An 18,103-nucleotide genomic window follows, 5' to 3' on the forward strand; every position below is an offset into this window, starting at 1 on the left:
TCATCCTGCCTCCTGCTGAAGAAAGACTCTTTCATTTTGCCTCTTTACCCTGGGGTCATATGCAGCAGACCCCTTGTGATCAGGGGTTCCAAGCCCGCAGAACCACCAGGGGTTTTATAGGCAGGTGCCAAGTACCTGGATACTGGGGTCAAGCTGTGTCTAGAAGTCATCTCAGGCCCCACCCAGCCAGTGACCCTCACATATGATACCGCATCTCTCCTCTCAGGCCAGGTATGCCCATGCATGTAAGGAGCCAGGGGAAATACCTTCTATCAGTTCTATTCCTCTAGAGAACCCTGACAAATATAATACTCTCACTCTTCTTCTTCTGTCCCTAAACTCAGAGGACAGACCTTAACACCAGCCCTGCGTTGCTAGATAACCCCTGTGTTTGAGCCACTTCATTTTGGAACTACTGTCACGGTAGCTTGGCCTATGCCTGTATAAAGCCCCTCATCAGCAAAGGTTTGTTGGTGATCTGTTTCTGTTTCTATTCTACCTTAGTCTTGAAATAAAGTTTGCTGACTTTCTCTTGGTTTGAATTGTTCTCTTTACATTATCAATTTTGCTTTTATCTGTAGATGCTATCCCAATGTTTGCAGGAACAGGGCAAGAATACAAATAAAGACCTAATTAAGACTTGCTAAACATTTCAAAGTTATAATTCAAAATAATTTATGTGAACAAAACCTCTGCTTTCTTTTAAATGTATGCGAATCTTCCCATCTTGTAAAAACACAGCTATTCCTAACCTGGTGTTATGAAGCTAGTTAGCTGACACGTAAAGAATTCCTCTCAAGCGGAGTATGGTGGCACACGCCTTTAATCCCCCCACTTGAGAGGCAGAAGCAGGCGGATCTCTGTGAGACCAGCAGACAGCCTGGCCCACATGGCCAGGCAGGGCTATGTAGTGAGACCCTATCACAAAACTAAACAAAACCGCCTCTCACTTTATCGCTTTACGCTCTACGGCTCCATCTACAATCACGCCTTCCAGCGGTCAAGACCGACAGCACACGGCCAGCGCAGGGGAAAAGACACAGCTGCCTCTTCCAGCCTGTCCCTTGGTACTGGTCACAACACCAACGCGGAGCAATTAGCAGCCTTCTCAAAGAACTGCAGCCCTGCATCGGCGACCATCCTCCCCACCCCGCCCCACCCTGCCTACGGCATCACCCGGCGCGGGTCACCTGTCTGTCCCCTTCGGCTTCCGTCTCCGGCTAGCCGGGGATCTGGGGCGGAGCGATTCTGCAGGCGGGGCGATTCTGCAGGCGGGACTAGTGTCTCTACGCCATGGCTGCCCTGCGTGCTCTGCTGCCCCGAGCTTGCAGCTCGCTGTTGTCCTCGGTCCGCTACCCAGAACTTCGGCGCTTCGCCTCGGGTGAGTGCGCACACCGGCGGGGTCCGTCACCCCACTTTGGGTGGACTCTCTCCTCGGAGCCTCCGGCTGGGTTCCTAAACCCCAGCCCCCACGCACCCTCGCTTGATCCTGGACCGTCTCTCCTGACTCCAGATCATTTGTCTGACCTCCACTCCCACAAGCATGCACTCCCGACGCTTGACTCTGCAGTACCTAGACCCTGGATTCGAGTACTCATCCGCCACACCTAAACCCAGATTCCTAACTTGAAGCTCCTCCCACCCTTGCTTCTCCTTCGGAGCCCCCACCTCCACTGCTCGCCTGACCCCTACCCAATTCCATACCCCACTTAATTCCTGACCCCCCTTAATCTGATCTTAGTCTCACCTAACAAGTCCAACCCGAGCTTAGCACCTAGAAGCCCTGTCTGTTGGGAGGGTCTTGGCTGTAATGGCAGCTTCTCAACCCTAGAACTTCAGTAAGTGCCAGGACCTCTAGCCCGCTGGGAACTCCATGTGCATTTAGGTAGCTTTAAGAGACTATGAAGGTAGGTTAAGCAAGGCAATCTGAGTATTGGGGAAGGTTTGTTTGTCTACAGTGCCTCCTGTCCAGTCCCTCTTGGTCCACTGCCCTCGCCTGATCCTGTCCTTCGCACCGTCCAATCAGCGAAGACCATACTGACACACCCACTTTCCTTCCCAGCCAGCCAGATAGTCCCTGCCTTCTCTCTTCTTGGCCCGACTCTCCTGCAGCCATCTGGTGTTCCAGTGTTACCAGGAATTCTTGGCCATGCCCTGAGGCTAGCTAGGGCTTCTGCACCTCAACCTGGATTGGCTGTCCTGTCCTGGCTCCACTGAATGGCAGGCATCCTACTGTTCAACAGTGCACCTCACTTAAGTTACTTCACACAAGCACTGTGTTAAGGAACAAAACACCCAGAACACAGACCCTCACTTTCAGGTCTATCTTCCTCCTCCTAAATCCATGGCCTGCACTCCCCAAGTCTGAATTGGCTGCTCCTCCAGGTCACCTAATGGTGCTTTACATGAGCCTCTGTCCCACCAGACTTATTGCTCTAGCAGGGCCTAGGCTCTGTCCTGCTCTCACCTGGTGTCATGGTCTGGAAAGTGCTGGCATATGGGGTGTGGATGTGTGGGGGGGGGGGAGGGGGGGTGACTGTGCTAGGGTTTTCTTTTTGTTATTTTTGTTTGTTTTTTGAGACAGGATCTTACTATGTAGCTCTCCAGCTGGCCTGGAACTAGACCAGGCTAGCCTGGAACTCACAAAGATACACCTGCATCTGCCTCCTGAGTGCTAGGATTAAAGGCGTGTGCCATTGCCATCATGCCTAGGTAGATCATAGCCAGAGCTCCAGGCTGACACAGTAAGGATGGTGCTGAGTCCCCGGTCTGTACCTATATCAGCCAGGGTTCTGTAAAAGAGCAGAACTGATAAAATGAATATATATTGTATTTGCTAATGTATACTATACATACATATTAATAGTGGGTTATTAGAGTGGCTTACAGGCTTCAGTCTGAGTAGTCCAACAATGGCTGTCCTCTGACGAAAAGGCCAAGGATTCAGTAGGTGTTCAGTCCAAGAGACTGGATATTTCAGCAGTCTCAATCTGGTTTTGGAGCCCAGGGAAGTCCTAGAGAGCTGAGGGTCTTCAGTGTACATTCGAATCCCAAAGAAATAGGTTCCAACACCAGAGAAGGAATGCCTAAGAATAGATTAGATTGAGCCTGGAGAGAAATGGCTCAGTGGTTAAGAGCACTGGCGGCTCTGCCAGAGGTCCTGAGTTCAATTCCCAACAGCCACATGGTGGCTCACAACCACCTGTAATGAGATCTCGTGCCCTCTTCTAACATAAAGGCATACATGCAGGCAGAACACTGTATATATAATAAATAAATAAATCTTTGGGGGGAAAAGAATAGATTAGATGAGCTTGCCATTGAGAGTGAGGGAAAAAAGTAAAAGCTTCCTTCCACATACTTTTATGTAGGCTGCCACCAGAGGTGTGGACCAGATTTAGGGTCCGGTCTTCTTATCTCAAATGATCCAGCTAAGGAAATCCTCCACAGGTAGCTTGAGCTGCTTGGGTTTTAGTTGATTCCAGATGTGGTCAAGTTGACAACCACGACTGGCCACCACAGTGCCTTTAATATCTTTATGATGACAATCCACTTTTGTCCTCTCGACCCAGGTGCTAACTTTCAGTACATCATCACAGAAAAGAAAGGAAAGAATAGCAGCGTGGGGCTGATCCAGTTAAACCGCCCCAAAGCACTCAACGCACTTTGCAATGGCCTGATCGAGGAGCTCAACCAAGCACTGGAGACCTTTGAGAAAGATCCTGCTGTGGGGGCCATTGTGCTCACTGGTGGGGAGAAGGCATTTGCAGGTGTGCTGGGCAGCCTTGGTGGTAGAGGGTAGGGGGATGCTGTGGCCTGTGGAAAGCAACAAAATGGACCAGTTTCTCTGTGATGGGAGGGATGGCTTAGGATATACTAACATGTAAAGAAAGCTGTGTAGAAGAGCAGTTCTGTGTGTTGAACATTCAGGGATGTTCAGGTCCTCACTGGTCAGGTGAAATAACCAGCATAAGCCCAGCCTCCTCTGAGTGTACCTGGCATCTACTGCCTGCCACAATCCCCAACATTACCTTCCTATAACAGACAGCTTGGTGAGTTGTTGGTCCATGTATCAGCTATTCCCACTATCGTGGGAAGTGCCCCCAGGCCCTGTGCATGGGGATACAGGACTGAGAAGTTCTCTGATGTCTGGTCATTGGAACCTTACTTCTATCTGCCTCAAGCTGGAGCGGACATCAAGGAAATGCAGAACCAGACATTCCAGGACTGTTACAGCAGCAAGTTCCTGAGCCACTGGGACCAGATCACCCGGGTCAAGAAGCCGGTCATTGCAGCTGTCAATGGTTATGCTGTAAGTATCAGCCCTAGAGGTCTCCTGTGCAAGGTGGAAGGAACTACGCTTGTGTAAATAAAGCATAGCAAAGATGTGTGTCTTTAAAAGGCTCATGGTGTCTTTTGGTAACTGCTTTGTTTGATGGAGGCTCATTGACTAATTCCCAGGTGTGTTAATGAGCTTTTCTGTTTCTGTTCAATTGCTACAGTGGCTATACTACATGTGTGAAGGCTGTGAGTACTTTGTCTGTGTGCACACTAGGGTTCCTGCTTTACTAGGCCATTGAGAAATGCAGGGCTAGTGGAAAAAACCTGTGATTATTACACATGCTGATTATTTAGTGAAAACCGTCCCTAGGGGTGGTCAGCTACCCACATTCACGCCCTTGTCCTGTCTAGCTGATTTTGAGTCACTGTGTTAGGCTGAGTTATTCACCACAAAGCCAAAAGTCTTTACTGCCTGGCCCTTTGCATAAAAGTCTACAAGCCCCTGGTAAGCAACATCTCTCTTATATTTATTCTACCACTTTAATCTAGTTTTGTCCTGCTGGGTTAACATTTGCTGTTATCTGACTCTGTTTCATGGTTTTAGAAAAGTTCCTTAAGCAAATAGAGTGATTTTTCTGCCTGGGCTCCTCTGGTAAAATCCACCGGCTTATGGACAATTTTTTTTTTTCAGCTTGGTGGGGGCTGTGAACTTGCCATGATGTGTGATATCATCTATGCTGGTGAGAAAGCCCAGTTTGGACAGCCAGAAATCCTGCTGGGGACCATCCCAGGTGAGAATGTGTCAGCTGTAACAAGGCAAGCCTGAGTCTCAGCACCATGGCTTGCATCCAAACACAGGCCCCAGATGGACAGCTCTTGTCTGTTGAGTTTTCTCTCTGCCAACTAGAACCCAAAAGACAGAGCAGATGAAGCTCAGCATAGTCTGCGAGCTTCAGGCCATGTCCGGCTCTTATGAATATACAAATCCTAAATCTGACAATATCACACCGAGTGGGCACTGGCTTTTAGCCACGGTGGTTCTTTACTGCTCATGATTCATAGACCCTTAAGAGTTTTGTACACCCAGAGCTTGGGAGAAAGATGAATAGCCATGGGCTTGCACCGAAAACTCTGTCCCATATGACTCTGGCTCTGTACACTCCTATGTCGCTGGCCTTCCTGAGTTCAGCACATCAGACTGTGGAATTCTCAATCCCCACTGCCTGGGAAAGCTCTGAGATGTTGAGAAAGCAATCCCATTGCTCTGGGGGGGAGGGGGGGGGCAGAGAGGGCCACCTGCTAGACCTGGCAGGAGAAGGTGAACACTCAAAGAGAAAAGACTTGAGCCCTCAGGAAAGAGACCGCACTCAGAGAGGAGGCCTCCACTGCTCTCCGGGTTTGACCAGGCTTGTTCTGAGATCCTGGACAGTGGGTTCAATATCTTTATTCAGGTCTGTAGAGAAGATGACTGATGCTGGGATTTGGTCCAGCACATGTTTTCAGGGAGACCTGGAACCTTCTAGGATGGTGGGAAAAGAGCCAATCTAATTTTTATTTCTTCCTTTTTAATGCTGAGAAGGAACCCAGGGCCTCGTGCATGCTAAACCTCTGTCACTGGGCTGCACCCCAGACCTGAGTTTCTTCTCAATGTCACTTGACAAAGAGCCACTAAGACCACAAATCTCTCCCTGTAGGTGCAGGGGGCACTCAGAGACTTACTCGTGCAGTTGGCAAGTCACTAGCAATGGAGATGGTCCTCACTGGTGACCGCATTTCAGCTCAGGATGCCAAGCAAGCAGGTGATGTCTGCTGTTGTGAGCTGGGGGAGACTTGGGCTGAATTTGGTGTCCCCATGGGTAACTGGCCTTAGAGCCCTAAGGTTCTGGCATTGGGTTTTATATCTTGAAATATGTTATTCACAAGAGAGTGGCAACATATGTTTAGGTTAGAAATAATAACATCTCTTCCTGATGGGCGGTGGTGGCACACGCCTTTAATCCCAGCACTTGGGAGGCAAAAGCTGGTGGATCTCTGTGAGTTCAAGGCCAGCCTGGACTACAGAGTGAATTCCAGGACAGGCTCCAAAGCTAAAGAGAAACCCTGTCTCAAAAAAACCAAAAGGAAAACAAAACAAAACATCTCTTCCCACTGCCCTTTGAAGGCCCTTAAAGGCCAGCCCTTTCCCTGCCTTGGCAGTGACCATAAACCTCAGGTTCTCTGTGTCATTTGATCCTGCAGAGAGCATGACCTGTGTAACTTAGAGTTCAGGGACTGGAACCTAGCAGTGGAGAGCACAGAGTCACCCACTATTGGGGATAGCCATCCCTTGTTTAGGCCCCAGAGGACTTGCCTTTCGGTGTCATTGGGTTCCAGAGGAAGTGGACGATGCTATTCCTGCATGCTATTCATACTTTTCATATTTTAGGTCTTGTAAGCAAGATTTTTCCTGTTGAAACACTGGTTGAAGAGGCCATCCAATGTGCAGAAAAAATTGCCAGCAATTCCAAAATTATAGTAGCCATGGCGAAAGAATCGGTGAATGCAGGTAGGGGTCTTCTGGGAGAAGAAAATGGGAAGAGTCCACAGGACTGCATAGATGAAGTTGTGAGGTTCCAGATTACCCCACCTTGTCCCAGGCAGCAATGGGAAAGTTCTCGGAATTGTAGTTTGCCATAGTGTTCCAGGTTTTGGTCACTCAAACGTCTGTCAAGATACTCTGAGTATCTCTTTATACCAAGACCCAAGACTAGGCCAGGCCTAGGACATAATGGCCATGCAGTGTCAGGCAAGACCAAGAATGGAGCCACAGCCCCTGAAGTCACTGGTCTGTGGTTCAAGGGAAAGCATCTCCGAGGACCTGGAGCCCATGCTCTGGTTATGCAAATGGGCTGTAGCCTGGTGTCTGCAGTGGCACAGCTCATATGAAGCATCTTCATCAGCTCTCAGCTCATTCCTCAGAGCTGCCTCATCCTTGTCTTTCTTCTCTTTAAACGTACTCATTTATTTCTTTATTTCACATTTTAGTTTATTGAGGGGTTATCCCATGGTGCACATGTGGAGGTCAGGGAATAATTTGAGGAGTCAGTTGTCTCCTTCACCATATGGGTTCCAGAGATTGAATTCCAGTTGTTATTAGGCTTGGCAACGAGGGCCTTTATCCACTGAGCCATCTGGCTGAGCCCTTTGTTTGTATTGCGAGGCAAGGTCTTACTCTATAACTGAAGCTGTCCTCAAACTCTGGATCCACCTTGCTAGGATTGGAGACTTGTATCACCACACCAAACTTGGAGTCTTTTTAAAGAAAATACATTTAGTTATTTATTAACATGTGTGTGAATTTATATACATGTGTGTATGTATGCGGGTGTGTGTGCCTTTCACTTTGGAGGGCCTGGGGTTGTTCAGAGAGTCACCAGTCTGACTCAAGTTTTGGTTTTAGTAAATTAGAGGCTTTTTATTAAAAGAGGACTGGCCAGGACCAAACCTGAGAAAATCCTCTAGGTAAGACCTGATTTTGTAACAGACATCCAGTAGGTGCCTCAGCTGTCCAAGCAAGTGTTTCATACAAAAGCAGAACTTAGCAGTTAGCCTGTTTAACCTTGTGACCAATAGGTACAAGACCTACAAGGTAATAACGGAGGGGGAGTTACAAGGATTTATGGGATACCCAGCTTGTTAAATAGGTACAAAGACCTGAATGGAGTTTTTTGTAGTTGTTTCAAAGATTTTACTTATTTTTATTTTACGTGCATGAGTGTTTGGCTGCATATATGTATGTACATCACACATGTGCATGGTGCAGCGAGGACATGGGACCCCTTGGAATTGGAGCTACAGACAGCTGTGCGCTTCCCTGTGGGTTCTAGGGTTCTAGGAAGGGAACCTGGGTTCTTTGCAAGAGCGCAAGTGCTCTTAGCCACTGAATCATCTCTCCAGCCCCAGGAATGGAGTCTTAATGTAATAGTTTAATCTCAGCATTTGGAATGGCAGTGTGTTTCTGCTCAGTGTCACATGTAGAGCCAGCTTAGGGGCAAAAGATGTGACCTAGAAAGGTTGCTGCTACCTCCAGAGAGGCCACCAGCCCTTCAGGGTTGCTGCTGGCCATGATCAGATGTGCTGGTGTTTAAAGAGCCAGCTGTGTGTGGAGCACATAGGGAGCACCTGAGGGTTCTAGGAAGATCACAGTGGCAGTCACAGCTCGGTCTTCCACATCAGTGTTCCACTAGACAGTGTTCTGCACTGGAAAAGAAGGCCCAGAGCAGATGCTGTCCCTGCTGCCTAGCCGTTCTCCTCCATTCCTCATGCTTTACTGGGCTTCTGTGTTCTGTTTTATCAGCCACCTCAGGTCCTCATGGCTGGATAGATTCTGCTATTTGTCCTTTGTCCATTTCTGGTGCTCTTTCCCTTCTGAGGGCCCTGGACTACCACCAAGGTGTTTAGGGGGCCTAAGAGAGCAGTTTGTTTCCATGGCTACCTCAACATGGGCCGTGCATGTGGGAAGTGGGGAGAGCTAAGTCAGCATGGGGGCCACACAGCCTGTAGCCCTCTCTATGGATCACAGTCAGTCTGACATGGGTGCCCCCACATTCAGCACTTGAGTTTGTAACTCCGGGGCTTCTTTTTCAGCCTTTGAAATGACCTTAACAGAAGGAAATAAGCTGGAGAAGAAGCTCTTCTATTCTACCTTTGCCACTGTGAGTAACAAGTATCCTGCTTAGGATTCGCATTCGTTTCTGTTGCAGAAGCTGTAGAGAATTTCTTACTGCAAAAGGGCCCCGTGAATTACACCACTAAACAGAAGCTTCTGTATTTAAAGTGGAATTTGTAGCTGGGCACAGTAATCCCAAAACTTAGGAGCCAGAGGACAAGGAGAATTGCTTGCGACCAGGAGTTTGAGACCAGCCCGTGAACACACAGAGAAACCATCTCTAAATATTATTTATACTGTATGTATACCTGTTTTGCCTATATGTATGTAAATATACTGCATGCATGTCTGGTGCCTGCAGAGACCGGAAAAGGGCACTGGATACCTTGGAACTGAAGTTACAGACTGTGGTGAGCCACCGTAGAAGTGTTGGGAACCAAACCCAGATCCTATTCAAGAGTAACAAGTGCTTTGAACTGCTGGGCCATCTCTAACCACCACCCCACCACCCCTATTTATTTATTTTATTTATTTTATTTATTTATTTGTTTGTTTGTTTGTTTGTTTTTGAGACAGGGTCTCATTATGTAGCCCTGGCTAGCCTGGAACTCACTATGTAAACCAGACTGGCCTTGAACACGTAGAACTCTACCTGCCCCAGCCTCCTGAATGCTGAGATTAAAGGATTGTGCCACCATGTTTGGCTACAGTTCACCTCTTATCAGAAGCTCATGTCTAGGTGTTTTAAAGAGTCTTCTGATCATCAGATGCATTATCCATTGCACCACTAGTCCGGTGCTAAGTGTTTTATTAAAAAAAAAAAAAAAAAGTTAAGGAGCTGAAGAACTGGCTCAGCATTTAAGAGCTACTCTTCCAGAGGACCTGAGTTCACTCCCCAGCACCCACATCAGATGGCTCACAATCACCTGCAACTCCAGCTCTAGAATGGTATCACACCTTTGCTCTCTGTGCTGCACCTGCACTTATCTGCACACACTCATCACACACACACACACACACACGCACACAAACACACACACACACACACACTTAAAATTTTAAAAAAGCTTTTAAATGGTTTGGGCCCCTAAGGAAGAATTGAAGGTATGTGCACATAGTATGTCCACAGGCTAAGGAAGAGGCAGGTGTAAAACAGAGTTCTGTTGCTGCCCCACAGCTCTGAAAGTTTCCCAACTCAGACCCTGCCAGATCCAGAGGTGCTGTGAACACAAGTTAACTGGTGCTCGTGTCATGGCTCCCGATGGAGTGTGTCCTGGGTGGTATACATCCCCCGTCCCCAAGCATTGCACAGTTTGTGGGGAATCCCATCTTTCACGGGCTGCTGGTGGGCCCACTGCAAAATCACCGTCCTATCGATGAGCTTGGAAAGCAGGCAAGGAGGAGGACGGAAGACCACCTCGAGATGCAGGCTGTCAGCCAAGGGGCTCACGAGGAAGACGTAAACTTCACTTCCCTTCTTCCTTTTCCTGCCAGAATGACCGGAAAGAAGGAATGGCCGCATTTGTGGAGAAGAGGAAGGCCAACTTCAAAGACCACTGAGAGCCAGCAGCTGAGCCTTGTGCCACCCTGGAGAGGAACGCTCAGCCTGTCAATTGAGAGGCAAATAAATTCTCCTGAAGGGTAGCGTAAGCCACGGTTCCTACCGCAGGCTTTGGGGCTGTGGCCACAGCTCAGGTACTCGTGGTGTGGCCTGCTACCTTCACCGGTGTTGGAAGTCAGTCTTTCACAGTCTTCTAAATCAGAAATCAGGGAAGCTTCCAAGGTGTCTTGATTTTTTATTTTTTTTACTTCACTTCAGGGACAGGTGCGTGCTTGGACCACCCGTAGCCCTGTCCACTGTCAACAGTGTCCACAGTGCACAGCTCAGGATGTGGCTTCAAGTGGGAAGTGGCCCTGTCTGCTGATTCCAAGTGCAGAATAATTCAATTCAAAGTGACTACTTCAGTTTAGTTCCAACTCACCTGTAGTAGTCTCTAAAGAATGAATGTGTTTTCTAATTATTATTGCTGTTATTTTCTTATAGATAGGGTCTCACTGTGTAACCCTGGCTGCCTGGAACTTACTATATAGACCAGGCTGGCCTTGAACTCTCAGAGTTCCACCTGCCTCTGCTTCCTGGTGCTGGGATTAAAGGTGTGGGCCACCACTGCCCGGCTGTTTGTGTGTTTTTAACTTTACCATCTGTCTTAACCACATCTGACCACACCATCAAGCACTTTGGCATCAGAGTACAGCCATCCCTGCCATCAATCTCCAGGACTTCATCTTCCCAAGCTAAAACTTCTCCATTAGACACTGACTCCCTCCCCCGCTCCCCAGCCCCTGGCACCAGCATTTTTACTTTCTATGACAAGGTGATGACTCCAGACTCCTCATGACTAGAATTAGAGTATTTGTTCTTTTGTGTGTTTGTTATTTCACTGGCACAAGGAAATGAACAACATCCCCCATCAAGTTCCTATGTTGAAATCCTAAAAGTGGTGGTCTTAAAATGCTAGAAGGTGAGTGGGGTCATAAGTGGGTCTGTAAGACCCCAAGGGAGCGCTTGCAAGCCCTTCCCTGTGAGGATGAAATGAGAAGGCATGAGGATGAGCCAGGAAGTCTGTCTTCACCAGACAGCAAATCTGCCTTGCTTCAACTTCCAGCCTCTGGAACAGCGAGAAGCAAGCCGTTAAGTTGTAGTGTGTTGAAGCCTAAACTAAGACAAATACCCTCTGAGTTCGTTCATGCTGTAGTATGTTTGTTTAAAGCCTGGTGTTTGCTGGGGCAGTGGTGGCTCACACCTTTAATCCCAGTATGGGAGGCAAAGGCAGACTTTTTTGTGAGTTCCGAGGCCAGTCTGGTCTACAGACTGTGTTCCAGGACAGCTGGAGCTACACAGAGGAATTCTGTCTTGAAAACGAAACAAAACAAAAACAGGAAAAGCCTGATGTTTTATGCTGAGATGAGGACATGCCATTCTCACAGTAATGTGATAGATCTCTCTTTTGGAAGCCATCTCAATATATTGCTCAATATATATTTGTCTTGAGCTCCTGGGTGCAGACAGTCCTGCTTCAGCCTTCCAGATAACTGTGACTACGGTTGTATGCCACCACTCCCAGCCAGGTAATACGTATGACCATGCCTAGGTTTTCATTGTCTGGGCTACAATGAACAGAGAGTAGGACAGCTGACCATCACACTAGCCCTAGCATTTCAGTGGGATGTGCCCAGGATCCCAAAATCTGCTCTGTTTGGAGCTTTGGTGTGGGGAAATGACTGCCTATTTGCTGTGACAGTATGATGTCAGGACTGTTCCGCAGCACCCTCAGCACCTGTCAGTGTGAGAATGGAGATCTATAGGGAAGCAGTTTCCATCTGAACCTCAGGGCATTTGGGTAAAATGCACCTAGTGGGGAAAGTCTTTAATCCCAGGACTCAGAAGGCAGAGGCCAGCAGATCTCTGAGTTCAAGGCCAGTCTGGTCTACAGAGCAAGTTTCAGGCCAGCTGGGGCTACATTGTGAGATCCTGACTCAAACAAACAAGGGGTTGGAGGGCTTGAGGGGTGACAGTTGAGGCCTGTCTAAACTCCAGATGAACACATACATCATATCCAAGTATTCAAAGCTTGTTTTATGATGTTAACACACAGCCCAGACCATGGTAACTGGCATGGTCACTACCCACTGCTCAACCAAAGTTCCCTATTCTGGAAGCAAAGTCTCAGGGCCTTTCTCCTGGTGAAGCCCAGTCCCCCCAAGAAGAGGGCACTGGACTCCCTGAGACTAGAGTTACAGAGAGTTGTGAGCCACCATGTGCTGGGGATCAAACCTGGATCCTCTGGTGCTCTTAGCCATTGAACCATCTCTCCAGTCCCAATGTTCACTTATTATATGTGGACACACAGGGAAGTGTGTGTTAGCCATTGCTTGACCCACGTTCTAGAAGGAACAAGCAGAGGAGGTGACCACTAGTAGGGGAAATCTTGAAACTGAGGCAATCGATTCATTGGTTATTTGTTTTTAACTTTAAAAAAAATGTATGAATGGCCGGGCAGTGGTGGCGCACACCTTTAATCCCAGCACTCGGGAGGCAGAGGCAGGAGGATCTCTGTGAGTTCGAGGCCAGCCTGGGCTACAGAATGAGTTCCAGGACAGGCTCCAAAGCTGCACAGAGAAACCCTGTCTCAAAAAACAAAAAAAGAAAAAGAAAAAAAATGTATGAATGTTTTCTCTGCGTTTATGTCTGTGTACCATGCATGTACCTGGTGACTCAGGAGCCAGAAGAGGGCAATGGGTCCCTTGGAACTGGAGTTACAGATGGTTGTGAGCCACCTTACCCCAGGAGTCGTCTCTCCAACCTCTTGTTGGTTTCATTTTTGTGGGTGCACTGAGCACATACTGCAGCCATTTGTTCTGAAAGCTGGAACAGGGTTTAAGATGCTCTGTGGGAGATCTGTCTCAGTCCTGGGCCTAGCGTAGCACACCCAGACCTGTGTGTGCTGGGTTCTCATTGGTTTCACCCTGGCAGGACAGGAACCCACAGCCCTTGGCTTCAGAGAGTTCAAGACAATGGGATGTATGCAGACTGGCCCCAAAAAGGAGTTCCTCCAAGCCCTGGTGAAGCTCTCAGCTATTTTAAACTATTTGGTCTCTGACCCCAGCACCATTTAGGGGTTCTGGTTTGGTTTTGCCTCTATATGGGCTCACCTCCTGTACAGGCCCTAATCCCATGAAGCCACTCACAAACTGAAGCGGAAAGCTTACTTCTCACCCTTCACCCATCACTGCCACCAAGTTGGGAGGCAGTGGCCATACCAGGGCCATCTGGGCTGGGGCATCAGAGATCCTAGGGCCAAGGCTGTGCCTGACCTGTTTTCGAAGGTGTTTATCTGGCATTTTTGTCCTTCCCACACGGACTTACTTCCTGAACTTTCCCACAATCTGCCAGGCCCCAGAGATTTGCGTGTCACCCCAGAACCAAGCGCCTAAGGGCTCTCCAGCTGTTGGAGCCGCCTCTCCTCTGGCCCCGCCCCAATCCATGTGGCACCGCCCTGCCCACAACTCCCGCCCACCACCCGTTCTGCAGCCATGGTTGCGCTCAAGGGCATCCCGAAAGTGCTGTCCCCGGAGCTGCTATTTGCGCTTGCGCGGATGGGGCATGGAGACGAGATTGGTGAGCTTGTAGAGAGCCGGCAGTGCGGACTTCTTAGCAGGGGTGCGATCCGCACCGGGAGCGTTTGACCGGCAGGGTCCAGGAAAGGCTGGGGACACTGCGGTAGTCACCTTGCCCTTGAGAACAGGAAGCCATCCAGCTGATTCAGGAAAGAGCTGAGCTGAGGCCTACCATTGGCCCAGGCCACAGAACTCTGAAAAGGGCAAATCAGGTTCCAAGTTCAGCAGCAGATAGTTCCCAGACTGCCCTGAGGTCTGTCTGCTGGGTTCTCTGTCCCTGGCTTGGTGCCCTAGGGCAAGGCAGGACAGCCAGAGGCTGGGGTGAAACTACTGGTTCCTCCTCCCAGACACTAGTTTCATTGCCTCGGTTTTTTTTCTACTGCTCTGAAGGGGGAAAATGGGGTGACCCATGATCTGTCCCCACTAACTGGAGTGGAAGGGATATACTGGCCGGGCATGTGGACATCCCACATGGTGGACTGTGCTGATAATATACAAGGATTTGTGGCTTTCTGACCATCTGGGAGGGAGAACCGCACTGACTAGAAACTGTTTTCCCCTTCTCTCCCTTCAGTTCTTGCAGATGCGAACTTCCCTACTTCCTCCATCTGCCAGTGCGGGCCTGTAGAGATCCGAGCAGATGGTGAGCACCATAGGCAGACACGGTCCTGGTTCTGTGACCTCTCTGTCCTGGCCCCTCCTTCCTGTGGGCTGGTTGCTGACAGGTGGGGTTACAGGTCAGGGTGAGAGCAGAAGCCTGACCCCAGCTCTGCCCTCCTAGGCCTGGACATCCCACAGCTCCTGGAGGCTGTGCTGGAGCTGCTGCCCCTGGACACCTATGTGGAAAGCCCGGTGAGGAGCAAAAGCTGTGCTGCTGATCTGGGCCTCACTTTCCTCTTTGCTGACTTCACGTGTCCCCTAAGGGCACCCTCCCTCAGAGGAGCCCCGGAGGTGCCTAGGGCCACAGAGCTGATCCCTCTCTCCCCAGGCTGCTGTCATGGAACTAGTGCCCAGTGACAAGGAGAGGGGCCTACAGACCCCAATATGGAACCGTTATGAATCCCTGCTGCTCAAAGCTGACTGCAAGGTGAGCACAGCCCCAGTCATGGGACCTTCTGTCTCCCGGGGGCTCAGGAAGAAGGAACCATGGGCATGGAGATGGCAGAAGACACACCCATTCTCCCTAAGGAGCCATTGGCAGGCCTGAGCAGGACCAACTTGAGGATTCCTGTCCTGGGCAGGGGACTTCCAGGGCAGTTTAGAGGGTCTAGACAGCAGTTCTCAACATGTGGGTCATCAGAAAACAGAGATATTTACATTAGGGTTCATAACAGTAGTATGAAGTAGCAACGAGAATAATTTTATGGTTGGGAGTCACTTCAACATGAGGAACTGTATTAAAGGATCGCAGTGTTAGGAAGGTTGAGAACCGCTGCTCTAGAGGCTGGCTGAGCTGAGTCCACATCTGGCAGGCACCTTGTCCATCACAGACTCAGACAGAGATATGAAAGATGACCCCCTCGTCCCTGGTTCCCTGAGACCCCAGGAGCATCAGGAGAACCAGAGGAATGGAGCTTAGAGGACCAAAGGGTTCCGTTGCTGCTACCTCCTAACTATTTCCTGATAGGGTACTCAACTCAGGAGTCCACCCAGAGGACTTTCAGGCAAGGTCCCTCCAACCATACCATTTTGTCTTCCAGAAAGCTCTGATGAAGATAGAGAGATTTGAATTTTATGAACGTGCAAAAAAGGCATTTGCTGTTGTTGCAACTGGGTGAGTTTCTGCTGCATCCAGGTGACTTGGGCAAGTCCTTATCCAGGTCCCTGGGAACTGCCTCCACTTCTGCTTTGCCCAGAAAGACAGGAGGGATTTGGGTGGCAGAGTTCCTGGACATTGTTGAGCAGGAGGGACAGAAACAGAAGAGGGCAAAGTTAGAATCTCGGCACCCTGACTCTCCCACAGGGAGACGGCACTCTATGGAAACATCATCCTCAAGAAGGGGACTCTTGACCTCGGACCCTGATAGAGACCACCTGAACCCAATCAGCAAGCCACCCCTTGACAGCACCCAGACCTGGACCCCAGCCTGGGCTTCAAGAGGTTGGCAGATCTTGAGAGACTCTGCTGACCCTGACAGAGATTTCTTCCTTCCCTGATTTGTGAAATTGAGAGGGGAGGGGAGAGTGGTCACTGTCAATCTTTAAAGGTTTTGTACTGGGAAACCTGTCTTGTGGTGAGTTTCTGGGAGGCCATTAGCTTCCAAATAAGCACCCCCTCCCCATCCTTGCTGAATCCTCAGGTGGAAAATCCTCATGGGGAATAAAGCATGGGGCTGGTTTTGAGGGCTGGGAGCTGGGCAGGAGCTAGGCCTGGGTAGGAACCTGAGAGCTGGATTGGGTCTATGACTGTGGCCTGCGCCTAGGCAAAGGGCTAGGCTGGTCATTGATGTTGGGTAAGGTGCACAGCAGGGAGCTGGATATGGTTGCACTGGGTGCTTGTGGGGGTTGAGAATTTCTGCATTACCCACTTGGGTTGCAACACACAGTGACTCTTGACTAGGGAGGGCCAATCTGAGTTCTAGGCCAGAGGGCAGAGCTGAGCTGGACACTTTAGATGGGAGGATGTTGACACTCAGAGATGACTCCTCAGCTGCTAGAGAGGGTGATGCTGACCTCCCTGGTTCAAGGTCAGAGAGGTCTGGATCCCACCATGCCTATGTTTGGCAGGTTGAGCACCCACTACCTATGCATGAGCAGCTGTTAAGCCCCGGAACTCAGATGCAACCTGGCTGCTTCCAGCTTTGAATCCTCAGTTGTCCCAGGTGGTAAATGATCAACTGGGGCTCAGAATTGCAGAAGGAAATAGCAAGATTGGAGGGGAGGAACTTAGGAGGGCCTGAAACAGTTTCCCTACTGAGTGCTTGGATGTGTCTGCACCACGTGTCTGCAGACTCTTGGTGAATGTTCATAGTGGCTTTGTCTGTACTAGCCAAATGCCGCAGACAACCAAGAGTCGAGCAGGTGAGTAGACAGGCCCTATGATGAAGCAAGAGCTCTTAAAGGTTGAGCTCTCTCTCCAGCCCCAGTTCTCCTTTAGGAGGAAATGCCCACAGAGCTTCCTGGCTCAGGCAAAGCTGGAAAGAAATTTGGCCACAATAATACCCTGGGAAGGTAGATGCTTTTGGTCCCAATGAGACACTGGGCCCTTGGAACCCCAGCATCTGCAGGTCCTCTGCTTAGATCCGGGGAATGTGGAGGTGGGATAGCTCAAATTTTAACTGTGGATCTGACCTCACCGGCACTGGACAGAGTGCTCACTGGGCACTGCTTCCTGACCACCTGTACCTGAATCTCTAACTTGATGGAGGAATGCCATTGAAAGGTTTGGTAATAATCTCTATTGTCAACACTACTGGATTGAGAAGTGCTTGGAAAATTAATAAAGCACCCCAGGGTCGGTCTAGAGTGTCTCCAGAGAGGATTCGCCATGCATGGGAAGACCTGCATGTTTCCAGGACTAGGCTAGGGGCCAGAAGTGATAAAGTGGGAAACGAGAGCACCCGTGGTGTCCTTATGTGGGATTTGGTGCTACCTGGGACCTGGGTAGGATCATGGCACCTCTGCTTTGCTGAGAAGGGACCGTGAATAGATTTATTTAGATTCGGATTCTTACCAGGATGGCAGGCAGAGTACCCTGAGATGAGAGCTGTGCCTGAGGTCACTGTCAGAGCCTTGCTATTCATCTTCAGGACCCTGGACTTGGAACGCTGGACTGTAATGTGGAGATGCTAGATTTATCTATAACGTGGACTCATCCGTAGTGTGGGGCAGTGGACTCAAGTAATTTGAAGACCCCTGATTGATCTATGAGATGGAGCATTGGCTCCTGCTTCGTGGGGCTTAGAGGCCAGGGTGCATGTGAGCTGTCACTCCTCCCACTCATGTCCTTGGAGGAGTGGGGACATGAGACACACACGGAGTTCTAGGGTGCGTGAG

At 49.5% G+C, this 18,103-nt stretch overlaps 2 protein-coding genes across 3 annotated transcripts; both read left to right on the plus strand.

Moving 5' to 3' along the window:
* Window positions 1-1,253: 1,253 nt before the first annotated feature.
* Window positions 1,254-11,098, plus strand: Echs1 (enoyl-CoA hydratase, short chain 1). Its single transcript, XM_059264873.1, has 8 exons — window positions 1,254-1,381; window positions 3,573-3,770; window positions 4,185-4,312; window positions 4,973-5,072; window positions 5,976-6,080; window positions 6,707-6,826; window positions 8,908-8,975; window positions 10,424-11,098. Exons 1-8 carry the CDS (start codon window positions 1,294-1,296, stop codon window positions 10,487-10,489), a joined length of 873 nt encoding a protein of 290 aa, XP_059120856.1. The 5' UTR covers window positions 1,254-1,293; the 3' UTR covers window positions 10,490-11,098.
* A 2,904-nt stretch (window positions 11,099-14,002) lies between these two features.
* On the plus strand, window positions 14,003-16,336 carry Fuom (fucose mutarotase). 2 transcript variants are annotated; one of them, XM_059250169.1, is made up of 6 exons: window positions 14,003-14,108; window positions 14,682-14,750; window positions 14,889-14,959; window positions 15,096-15,194; window positions 15,808-15,881; window positions 16,071-16,336. In XM_059250169.1, exons 1-6 carry the CDS (start codon window positions 14,024-14,026, stop codon window positions 16,129-16,131), a joined length of 459 nt encoding a protein of 152 aa, XP_059106152.1. In that variant the 5' UTR covers window positions 14,003-14,023; the 3' UTR covers window positions 16,132-16,336. The 2 variants fall into 2 exon arrangements, with proteins under 2 accessions (XP_059106152.1, XP_059106162.1); XM_059250179.1 differs by having other exon boundaries at window positions 16,174-16,336.
* The last annotated feature ends 1,767 nt before the right edge of the window (window positions 16,337-18,103 follow it).

Source organism: Peromyscus eremicus, chromosome 1 (assembly GCF_949786415.1).
Source record: "Peromyscus eremicus chromosome 1, PerEre_H2_v1, whole genome shotgun sequence".
Lineage (NCBI taxonomy): Eukaryota > Metazoa > Chordata > Mammalia > Rodentia > Cricetidae > Peromyscus > Peromyscus eremicus.

Coding starts and splice junctions, on each gene's coding strand:
- Echs1 (XM_059264873.1), top strand. CDS start 1,294: ATGGCTGCCCTGCGTGCTCTGCTGCCCCGAGCTTGCAGCTCGCTGTTG. Junction 6,081..6,706: donor TCAGGATGCCAAGCAAGCAG/GTGATGTCTGCT, acceptor TTCATATTTTAG/GTCTTGTAAGCAAGATTTTT. Junction 8,976..10,423: donor TCTATTCTACCTTTGCCACT/GTGAGTAACAAG, acceptor TTTTCCTGCCAG/AATGACCGGAAAGAAGGAAT.
- Fuom (XM_059250179.1), top strand. CDS start 14,024: ATGGTTGCGCTCAAGGGCATCCCGAAAGTGCTGTCCCCGGAGCTGCTA. Junction 14,960..15,095: donor ACACCTATGTGGAAAGCCCG/GTGAGGAGCAAA, acceptor CTCTCTCCCCAG/GCTGCTGTCATGGAACTAGT. Junction 15,195..15,807: donor TGCTCAAAGCTGACTGCAAG/GTGAGCACAGCC, acceptor TTTGTCTTCCAG/AAAGCTCTGATGAAGATAGA.